This window comes from Podarcis bocagei (genome assembly GCF_964188305.1).
Source record: "Podarcis bocagei genome assembly, chromosome: 7".
NCBI lineage: Eukaryota > Metazoa > Chordata > Lepidosauria > Squamata > Lacertidae > Podarcis > Podarcis bocagei.
This window is the reverse complement of record NC_138132.1, coordinates 68,617,797-68,629,090: the sequence shown is the minus strand read 5'-3', so window position 1 is coordinate 68,629,090 and position 11,294 is coordinate 68,617,797. Positions and strand designations below refer to the sequence as shown.

The 11,294-nt window shown below is 45.7% G+C and overlaps 1 protein-coding gene across 1 annotated transcript in view; it reads left to right on the top strand.

Moving 5' to 3' along the window:
* The first annotated feature begins 4 nt into the window (after positions 1-4).
* FHAD1 (forkhead associated phosphopeptide binding domain 1) overlaps positions 5-11,294 on the top strand; it is a 38,784-nt gene continuing 27,494 nt past the window's right edge. The window contains exons 1-8 of the mRNA XM_081202252.1: positions 5-218; positions 998-1,101; positions 2,562-2,768; positions 3,776-4,049; positions 5,147-5,211; positions 6,057-6,287; positions 8,159-8,282; positions 8,626-8,756. Of these exons, the coding sequence (XP_081058378.1) occupies positions 1,006-1,101; positions 2,562-2,768; positions 3,776-4,049; positions 5,147-5,211; positions 6,057-6,287; positions 8,159-8,282; positions 8,626-8,756 (1,128 nt within the window). The 5' untranslated portion in view covers positions 5-218; positions 998-1,005. The remainder of the gene's footprint in view (positions 219-997; positions 1,102-2,561; positions 2,769-3,775; positions 4,050-5,146; positions 5,212-6,056; positions 6,288-8,158; positions 8,283-8,625; positions 8,757-11,294) is intronic.

The following is an 11,294-nucleotide window of genomic DNA, read 5'->3' as shown; positions in this document are numbered from 1 at the left end:
CCAGCCTTCTTGGTTGCCATGGAGACGGAGGCGGTGGCCTAGCTGGGCCTATCCGGTTGCCATGGTCACCGGAGGGCTGGCTTCGCTCCTCCTTCACATGCTCTGCCTCCAAGTGGAGGCCACGGCCTAGCTGGGTTGCCGTGGAGACGAGCCCGGCAGCTACACAAGCGCACACAGGCCTGAAGGTGGCGGCTCTGCTCGACTGGATTTAGGGGGAGGTTGGTTGGGGCTGTGGCGGGACTGTGGGGGGGGGGGAGTGTCGTGTGTGTTTCTTTGTGTGTGTGTGTTTTAATTTCTTCCAAGCTTTAGTCCGACCACATGCTTTTAACCCCTGGAGGAAGAAAGCTAAAGGTGAGAGCGTTACTCCCTTAAGCATGTGCAGAGTGCATGGTTTAGGCGTACAACTGTAGAGAAGTCCCTCCTCCTCCACCTCACCTCCTGTGCAATTGGGAGGCAGGGAATTGGCAGGAGCAAAAGCTTATTTTTGGCTCACTTCATTTATTTCGCCTGCTTGATCTTGGGGTTTGTTTTCGCTCATTCTCTTAAGAAATGGATGTAAACTTAAAATGTAGAGTGGGAAGGAAGCCAGTGCAGAAATCACAGCTAAATGGGATGCATCCATCTAAGTTCTACCCATTGAAATTAATGCACTTATTATTATTTATTAAATTCTATGCCACCTTCCATCCGAAGATTACAGGGTGGTGTGCAATATATATAAAAAAAATATGTACCATAATAAAAACAATACACCCTTATTGATCGCATTAGGTCTCCTCCTCAGAGTATGCCTAACATTGACAGAACTTTATATGCTGCCTTTCTGTCAACAATAGTATTTAAGGCACCTAAGAAAAACCCTTAAAAGGCATTTCGCGAGCAGGTGCTATCAAACAACCTTTTGTTTTATCGGCATTACCACAAAACAAAAAATGAAATTCATGGCTGTGCTCTCTCCTATGAGCGTTCAAACCTGCTTTTTGCCTACATTTTATAGGCAACACCATGAAGGCTTTTCTGAAGAGTCCTGATGGCATCTTGGCACTGAGGCCAAAGATAACCACTATAGGAAGGCATGAAGACTCTGACATCATCCTGAAGGTGATTTTATCAGATTAACTGATTCTGCTTATTGTATTTGCTGTTAAATGTCTTCCCACGTTTTAGAAACATTATTTCTTAGCTTGTGCAGAATTGCCTGTGAGGTATGGTGGTTGGAGCAGGGATGGGGATGCTCTGGCCCTCCAAATGTTGTTAAACTACAACTCCCACCATCCTTGGCTATTGACCATGCTGGCTGGGGCTGATGGGAGTTGGAGCCCAGCAAAGTCTGGAGCACCTACTGGTTCCCCACCCCTTGGTAAAAGTAATGGACCTAGGACATGGGCATAGCCAGGATTTTTGTTAGGATGGGAAGAACTAACAGGGTTGGTTGGTTGGTCAGTTACTTAAGTATTTCTATTGTTTTACTTGATCTGGGGGGTCAACTCCCCCCTGCCCCCCATTGGCTACACCCATGACCCAGAACCGTAGATACAGATTCAAATCCTTGCTCAGCCATGAAGCTCACTGTCCTGTCTCCCTCCAGATGTTGTTAGGCCCCAATTCCCATCAGCCTCTGCTAGCATAGCCAGTGGCTAAGGATGATGGGACCTGCACCAAATTGTTGGCTTTCAGACTGTGTTCTGGGGTAGACTTCTGTGGCTGTTAGGATCTAATTTCTTATTTGTTTTCACTTTTTACTAAAAATCCCAACTTGGGTCCACCAGCTGGAGCCAGATGCAAAATAGGGGAGCAGGGAGTGGAGTGGGGAGAGTGAGAGACAGAAAGAGACAGAGAGCAAAGCAGAGGCATACCGTGGAACAGGGGTCTGCAACCTGCGGCTCCGGAGCCGCACGTGGCTCTTTTACACCTTTGCCGCGGCTCCAGGGCGGATACTAGCGAGGGGAGGAGGCGCATTGTGCGCCCCGACACTCCCCACTGTGGCGGGCGCTGTACTGGCTGTGACGTTGCATGGGGGCGGTGCGTGCGTTAGTCACGCACCGTCCCGACGTCACCTTCCCGCCCGCTGTCAGATCGGAGGGCAGCGGCGCGCATGCTTTAAATGTCGCAATGGTTTTGCGGCTCCCAGTTGTTTTTCTTCGGAAATGGGTCCAAGTGGCTCTTTTTGTCTTAAAGGTTGCAGACCCCTGCCCTGGAACATACATCTTAGTTACTACAAATCAGGGGTTCTCACAGCCTAATTTCGGGGATGCTCACTTTACCGCCATAGAGAGCAGTGAAGTTGTTGTTTTTCAGTGCATGTCACAGTTCTTCCCCCCTAGTTGTTTACATCAGTATGGTTTCATTAGTGTCAGAATTGTACACAACAGGAGAAGCTGACAGAGCTGGGATGCCTATGCAAAGGTGTTCACACCTTGACTAGAGGTGAATTATGAACTGCTTAGTGACTCCAGTAGGCGTGAAGCTGGTTTGAGAAACACGTATCAAGCAGTAGTATTGAACAAGTCTGTATCTCCAGGAGGTTTTTATGCTGCTGAGTTTTGAAATGTAACTTTCAGTCTCTAGGGATTGAAGAGCACCATGCAGCCATCGAATTCAGCGATTCAGAAAACAGCTTCATTCTCCGGGATTTCAACTCAACCCATGGAACGTTTGTTAATGATTGCCACATTCAGAATGCGGCAGTGAAAGTGAGCCCTGGAGACATTTTGCGGTTTGGCTCCAATGGAACAGCCTTTGAGCTTGTGCTAGAAAATGGACCTCAGGTAAAGGTGATGTCATTCGTTTTATAAGGTCACTGCTTAATTCTTTTTATAGGCCCCTTTATACCCCACTGTTTGCTTCTAGCACTTTAGTCTTAAACATGTACAATAACCTGAGTTGTATCACAGTGATTGCCATGTTGCTCAGACAGCACTTAGTGCATTGAATCCCAAGTACACTTGAAGCACTTAATGCCAGTTTTATTTATACAGCTTTCCATATTATACCTGAGGCAACTGAGACCTATTTGAGATGGATGTTTCTCATATAAACTAAAATAATAAGCAGAGTTCTACCTATCCCAATGGTCTACCTGGTTGGGAGAGGGTCATTATCTGAAGATGTATGTGTGTGTGTGTGTATAAGATTGTTGTTGTTTAGTTGTTTAGTCGTGTCCGACTCTTTGTGACCCCATGGACCAGAGCACGCCAGGCACTCCTGTCTTCCACTGCCTCCCGCAGTTTGGTCAAACTCATGCTAGTAGCTTCGAGAACACTGTCCAACCATCTCGCCCTCTGTTGTCCCCTTCTCCTTATGCCCTCAATCTTTCCCAACATCAGGGTCTTTTCCGGGGAGTCTTCTCTTTTCGTGAGGTGGCCAAAGTATTGGAGCCTCAGCTTCACGATCTGTCCTTCCAGTGAGCACTCAGGGCTGATTTCCTTAAGAATGGATAGGTTTGATCTTCTTGCAGTCCATGGGACTCTCAAGAGTCTCCTCCAGCACCATAATTCAAAAGCATCAATTCTTCGGCGATCAGCCTTCTTTATGGTCCAGCTCTCACTTCCATACATCACTACAGGGAAAACCATAGCTTTAACTATACGGACCTTTGTTGGCAAGGTGATGTCTCTGCTTTTTAAGATGCTGTCTGCTATAAATAATCAATACATGGAATCTGTTGTTGTGGTTGTTTTATCCATGTTTCCAATAATAAGACTTGATTGGGAGGGTTTGATTCATGCCTATGTTTTATTATTTTAATGGACTTTTAAAAACTTACCCCCCATAGGTCTCCCGCCCTCCTGTGAGTCGCCGTGTAGCCTGGCCAGGGCAGCTACATTTAGTCACAGAGACCAAGCCTCCTTCACCAGTGGCTGCTTCTCAGTTTCCATCCCTTCAGTCTCAAAGGTCCCCGCCCATTAGCCGCAGTTGGTCCTATGGCGGAAGTGGGACTTTGCCACATCCACCGCTTAGGAAAAGGCCTGTAAATGCTTGGGGCAGGCCGGTTGCTTCACCTTCTTTCTCTCCTGATGCGTTCATCAAGCCTTCTGCACCAATACCAGGTATTGCCCTAAGCCTTCTGTCGCATTGCTTGGAAGGCTCAGTAGTGCGGTTCTAGGTATCAGTGGTTATTTATTTTGTAAATGGTGGCATTGTGGCGCTCTGCAGACCATTGTAAACAAAAACACATGTCCCTGCCTGCAAGGAGTTTGCAATCTAAATGTCATATGTGCAAGAGAAAACAAAGGGATAGAAGAGGGAAAGGAATAGAATGTCCAATAAAGAGAGAGAGAAGAGTAACAAGAGGTGAATGGTTCTACTTGTGTTGGGAGTGAGCCCAAATGCTTTACAGAAGAATTTTGGGGAGGGATCTGAAGGGTGAGAGAATTTAGGACACCCCCCCCCCATTCTTGTGAATGCTGTAAGTTTTAACTATTTTTCTGGATTTTAAATTGTAACCCACTCTGGGACCAGCTGGTGATGAGTGAGTAATAATAATAATAACAACAGGTTGTTGTGCACTACTTGATTTCTGCTTAATAGCAGCGACACAATCCAAAGTCTACATATTTTCAAATTTGCAATGTGTAGTTGTGTTCAAATGTAAAATCTAGCATTTATTTCAACTAGCAGTCTTGTGCCCATCGTTGCTCAGAAATTCTAAGAAATCAAGGAGTCAGTGCAGTTTTGAAATCAGTGCAGTTTTGAAAGGTGCAGCATCCAGTTGTATCCAAACATAGACAAAAATCTGCTACCCGATCACAGGAACGAGCATGCAAAATTTGTTTAATATATCTTAAGATGTATCCAAGCAAACAAGCAGCTTTCCAAAATGTATGGCAGTTAAGCCTGGAAGGTGTCAGCTACACTTGCTGGTGTATTTTAGTTTCCATACTTTAAGCACTTACAAGAAAACCAAACAGTGATGAATAATAATGGAGCATTGTACTTCCTCCCTACCCTCTCTCTGGCACTTCTGTCCCCAAATTGCTATTGTCTAATGAGTTGGCAGAAGTGGGGGGTGGGGTGGGGAGACTGGCTTATCAGCGCTTGAAGCCAAGTTACAGAAGTGCCTTGGCAAGAAGCAGCAATAAAAATGCACCATCAAACTCAAGGTAAGATTACTTTTTCACTCTCTGGGTGTCTTGTTCTGTTCCAGGAAGCGGAGCTGTTATTGGGCCTTTGACAAACGTTCATCAAGGGGATGCACTTCTCAAGGAAAGGGTGAGGTTCCTATGCAGAAGTGTACAATAAGTGTTTAAAGCAGTCTTCCTCAACCTGGTGCCCTCCAGTTATTGTCTGTCTCCACCTCCCATCATCCCCAAGTCCAACTACAACTGGAAGACATCAGGTTGGAAAAGCCTGGCTAAGAACATTTGTATCCCACCTTCCATTGAATTCCAAGGCTGCTAACACTTTGAAACCAATAAACAATTTTGAATATCTTGTTTCAGTTCCCCACCACCACCCCAGTTTTTTTGATGGGCTATGATTATGTTGTTTTGCTGCTGGTGTACTACCAGCGTGTTCTACTGCTGTTATAGGGAGTTTTTTGTCTGTTTTTTATTAATTGCTTGTGTTTTTATAAAAATAAAAAAATTGTCTAGTAGCACCTTATAAACCAACTAAGTTTGTTCTGGTATAAGCTTTCATGTGCAAGCACTTCTTATTTCACGGTGCCTGAGTACTGGTTTGATAAGAATGTTACTAGAGGGTGAATTTTAGGGAATAGGGCAGGATAGCGAATTTGTGGCTCTCCAGATAGATGTTCTTGGACTTCAAATCCCACCAGGCCCAGCTAATATGCCCAATAGACATAGATAATGGAAATTGCAGTCCCACAATATCTGGAAAGCCGCAGGTTAGGCACCCCCGGTGTAGGGCAAGTAAATTTCATGCAGATAACTTCTTCAGATGGTGAAATATGTGTATATTTAATAACTAGAATAGAGGGATTTGGCATTTTGTAAAGAATCCAGTGTTCACTTTGTTGAGGAATAAGAAAAAACAGAAGCTAGTCAGAAACAAAGGCATGTTATGGTCCCAAGCAGCTTTATTCCTCTACACAGGACGAGGTAATTCTGAAAATGGGGAATGAAATCAGCCGCCTCTCTGGCTTTGAAAGCGAGTGCAGTCGCAAAGACATGGTGATAGCAAATCTTCAAAATGAGATTGCCATGATGACAGAGAAGATGATGGCAGCTCTTGCCAAGAAGGACGCTGAGTTTCATCAGAAGCTGGTGGACCTTGAACAAGATGTTTCCGCAAAGACAAAAGAGATTAAAGCCTTGAAAGAGGAGGTATGGAGGGACAGGGAACAGTGATGGACCTGAGGTTCAGAAATATAGGAAGCTGCCTTCCTCTGAATTAGCCTGATATTGTCTACAATGACAGCATCTTTCCAGGGTTCAGGCAAGGGGCTTTCCCAGCCCATCTGCGGATGCTGGCATTTGAACGTGCAACCTTTTGCCTTCAAAGCATGTACTTTATCACAGAGCTACAGCTGGGCTTGGAGAAGAATATCTTCAGTCCACTTTTTTGAAACGGACCAACCCAATCCGACACTCATGAACTGGCTTGCAGATTGGAATGCACCTCCTGGTTGGATTGCACTCATCTTCAGATTTTGGAGTGCTTTTTTTGCTGCACAAAAAGTGCACATAAAAAGAGGTGTTTTACATAATAAAATGCTTATTTTACTGGTGAATACATTGAAAAGTATGTCTTTTATGTAAAATGGGAAAGGTCAGGATGGATTGGACCAACCTCCTCCTTCCATCTCTTTTTTTATTATTCCTTCTGACTTACTGATCAGTGGCAAGCAATGGTTTGCCCAGTTTGGATGTAGCAGTGAGCAATAGTTTGCCATTAATCAGGAAGTCAAGGAGGGAACTGGAGCATGTAGATGGAAGAGTGAATGCAACTGCTTTTGGCTCTTTGGGTTTTTTCCCCCACATGTACGGCTTAACGGTGCTTCTTTCATCCGGCTTTTTAATGTTAATGGAAAACCTACATTGGCCAGTATATTCACTCACATTCCAGTCACCTCTCTTATTTATTAACAGCATGTGTGTGAATGCTGCAAGAGGCACTCAAGCAATTTAAACTTGATGTATGAAAACAGACAAAGCTGTTCTCACCACTATCGGCCTTTTTCCTGCGCTGCATTTATTAAAGTTGCAGACATTCTGCCATTCTGCCATTTATTAAAGTTGTAGACCTGTGGGGGCTCACAGGTTATTTGGTGATCCAAGGAAGTTGCCAGTGGGACAAGGATAAGCATAAAATAATGCACAGCTGTAGAGATCTGCCTAGATGTCTGGGTTTAGAATGGAAGAGCCAATGCGTGGGGTTCAGGCAGCCTGACAGCAAAATTGGAGACCCGGTGATGGAGATACATTGTATGAATACGCAGGGGTGTAGGTAGCTGCTCCGGCACCCAGAGCGGTGGGGGCGGGGCGATCCGCCCCTGGGGGCGGCGCAGCAAGCTGCCCACGGAGTCTGCCTGGTGGACGCAAGCCCCACACTGCCGTTTTGGGTAGTGCGGGGCCCCGAGCCACCGCATCACTCCCATGAGAGACATGGGGCTCGGGCACACTGCAGGCCTGGCCCCACGGTAAATGCCAACCCCCGCAGTGTGCCATTTTGTCACCCCCCTCAAGGATGACACCTGGGACAGGCAGCACCCCCCTTCCTACACCCCTGGGGATACAGAACATGTGACTCTCCAAATCCCCATCACCCCTGACCATTGGCCACGCTGGCTGGGACTGATGGGAGTTGGAGTCCAACTGCACCAGGAGGCCCCCAGATCCCCCACCTCTGCTCTAGAAGGTAATGAATGAATGAGGAGGAAATGAAACAGTTCTGCAGCAGCATTAATGCCTGTTGCAGCTACACTACTGTGATGCCTGAAATGCCTGACCAGGGGCCACAGTCACTTGCCACAGTGAGAGTGCCATCTCCCTTTGACTTGGCTTTGTGGAGCTGCACAGATCCTGTCTTCTCCAGACTTCCCACCCAGTGTAATGTAACTGTTGGATCACTCTGCATGCCTGCCTCCCAGGAGTTTTCTTGTCTGAATTGGTGCTATAGAAATGCACAATGGAATCCAAATTGGTGTGAACTGGCTGTGTTCTATCTTTTGTTTCCATAATCATGTTTGCAATAGGTTTGCAACTTGCAGAGTAACACGAGTGAAGTGTTGTACCATTCCCTTTCTGAACGAGACCTACAAATTGCACACTGGAAGCAAGAAACTGAGGCACTGAAGAAGAGCTATTCTCTTACAACAGGTGTGCTTTGTCCAGTCAGCAATAACTTTGGGATCAGTTGCTCCTTATTTTGTACAGCTTGGGTCACTTCTTTCCCTCGCTGCCTTATATTTGGGAAGCTCAAATTGGCTTTTAAGGGCTTCCTTTTTGCAGTCATCCAGAAGAACCTGTAGCGTTGTAACCAGCATTAATCCTACTCAGAGTAGAACCACTTTGATTTATGAACATCACTAAGTGAAGTCTACTCATTTCAATGAGTCTCCTCTGAGCAGGTTATTTATTTATTTCATTAATATTCTTTAAGACATCATTATGAAGCTTTTTTTAAAAAAAATAATTTATGCCTTATTATTTCTTCCCGCAGGACTGGTGACCAGTTTGCAAAAAGACATTACATCAAAGGATCATAACATCCAGCAATTGAAAATAGAGGTGGAGAAGTTTAGGAGAGAAAGCAGGGAGAAGGATAACCAGCTTGCCCAGGTTTCTGCCCAGGTGAATAATCATGTTTTTGAAAACCCTGCTTGGATTCGAGTATGTGGGGTGCTACCCCAACACAATGCACACACCCGCCCATTATGTTCTTCCCTTTTGAATAACTAAATTGTAGGAATATTGGATTAACGTTGACAAAGTGCATGATTAGAGCTCAAGGACACATTCCAGAAAAGAAAAGGAAAGAAAAGGAAAGAAAAGAAAAGAAAAGAAAAGCAGAGCCAGTGAAGGGTGTGGCTTAAGGGAGAGTTATCCAGATACAGAGGGTTGCATTTGGTTCCTGAGGTTCCCCACCCCTGGAGTAGTGTTTTGCACGGAGTTGCCAGGGACCCCCAGCTCAAGACCTGTGACACCTGTAGACTGGCTCCACTCACTGTAGAGAGAGCTGTAGGCATTTGCTGACCATCCCTCAGAACTCCCTAGAGAGTCAGGTGATGCAGTAGAACCAACCCCTCTGCACAGCCTGCTATGCAGCCTCATGGCCTCCTACTGCCCTTCCTTGCTCTGGAGTAACCAGGAAAGGCCACCTGGTTGCCATTTTGTGCTTCATGGGTCATTCTTTCTACCTTCTTTCCATCGGTGCACGATGCTGTGCCTCCCATGCTCGCTTTCAGGTTGGTTCTTGAATTAGTCTGGCTCTTGAATTCCACTGTGACTCATTAATGCACTTCCACTTCTATTATCATTCCTGATTCTTATGTGTGTCTTTGAAAACCATGCAAGTCTCTTTATGTTGGATGCCTGCCTTTGTAACAATAAGGCTCCCTTTCAGAGTATTTAAATTCTGGGGCAGGGTAGGTGTTAGGCGACCTCTTACGAACTACACAGTCTCAGCCCCTAGTTCCAATTTTAACCAAATCATGCCCCCCTGTAGCATTTTAAAAGAATAGGCAAAGGGACATTTAAAAGAGTTAGTTGTGCATCTCTGACTAATCAAAGCCCTTTCTAAGAACTGTAGGTTTGACTTGTGCTGCTTCGTGCATTGCTGATTCTATCCCAGTCTTTTGTAACGTTCTTAACTAATGAGTGCTCTTACAAACCTTCACTTTTGCACAAAGGTCTGTACCTCTCCTGCATCTATTTTTCACTAGTACTCCTGCAGTGATTTGATACTTGGGGGATGTATTTTTTAAGCCAATAAATCTCCTGATCATTACTGTCACAGGAAATGGCTAAGATCCAAAGAGGTCTTCATGCCTAATGGAATACCTGACTTTCTCAACATGGTATTGCAACGTGTTTTTGAAAGTCCCTTCACACTGTTGTACCTTCAGAAGATACCTCCCTGCATTTTACTTGCCCCATAAGTAAACATGGCTTCTCACGACCTTTGCAAATCAAATACTAACTGGGTTGCAGGACTGGCACCAGGCTTGAGTACATATTTACCAGCTGGACACCCACTCACACCTAGCATCAGCAATCAGGAAGCCCCTGAATCATTAGTTCCCCACTGCCATCCAATACAGTGGTGCCTCGCAAGACGAAATTAATTTGTTCCGCGAGTTTTTTCGTCTTGCGGTTTTTTCGTCTTGCGAAGCACGGTGTCGGAAAAGTTTTAGAAAAGCTTCAAAAATCACCAAAAACCTCAAAAAAGGCTACCACACCGCGTTCTATGAGTTGCTCCTCAAAGTCAAGTCGCAACTGTATTAACGGTGTTAAGAAAAAGGAAACAGACTTGCAAGACGTTTTCGTCTTGCGAAGCAAGCCCATAGGGAAATTCGTCTTGCGAAGCAGCTCAAAAACCGCAAAACCCTTTCGTCTAGCGAGTTTTTCGTCTTGCGAGGCATTCGTCTTGCGGGGCACCACTGTACCACCATTGCTGCTGGTGTCCACCACCACCTGCCCTCCCCTGGCACAACTGTGGTTGCCTGTCACTCTCTAGACGGGTTTACCCAGCATGGTATAGCTACTGTTATGAGCTGAGCAGCTTCTGCTCCACTTAGTGCTCAGGACTCCTGTGCTACAACCCCCACAGCTCATTGCTAATCTGGGCATTGCATTGTTGGAATTTTAGCATGGCATCAAGTCAAGAGCTGAGCCGTCACCTGGCTCCTAACAGAGGCTGCACTGCAGCAGGTCATGCTTTTTGAAGGGAGGGGGTGACTGGAGCGTGTAGCACTGCCAGCGCCAGCACCATAAGCAGCAGCCGAGGCAAGGTGATACCAGCCCTGGTGAGCTCTGCTGGGGCTCGTGGGCCCTGGCAGCTGCCCAAATATGCCAGGTGCAATGCATTTCTTCCCCCACCCATCCCCACCTCCACTTCAGGCAAACTACTTGCAATTTTATAAACATTAATTCAAATGCAATTTGGAAGTTTACCCCAGTGCTCAACTCCTTATTTAAAACACACACACACACACACACACACACACACCCCATCACAAGCTGTAGACAACCGGCATGGTTTTCTAGAACCAGTTTTCTAGGCATGAGCAAAAGGCAGTGTGGATGCTGCCACCCACTGTTTCAATTAGTTTCAGTTAAAAATACTGATTCAGATGCTTTTGGGCTGACTTGTTTTATCTATATATTCAT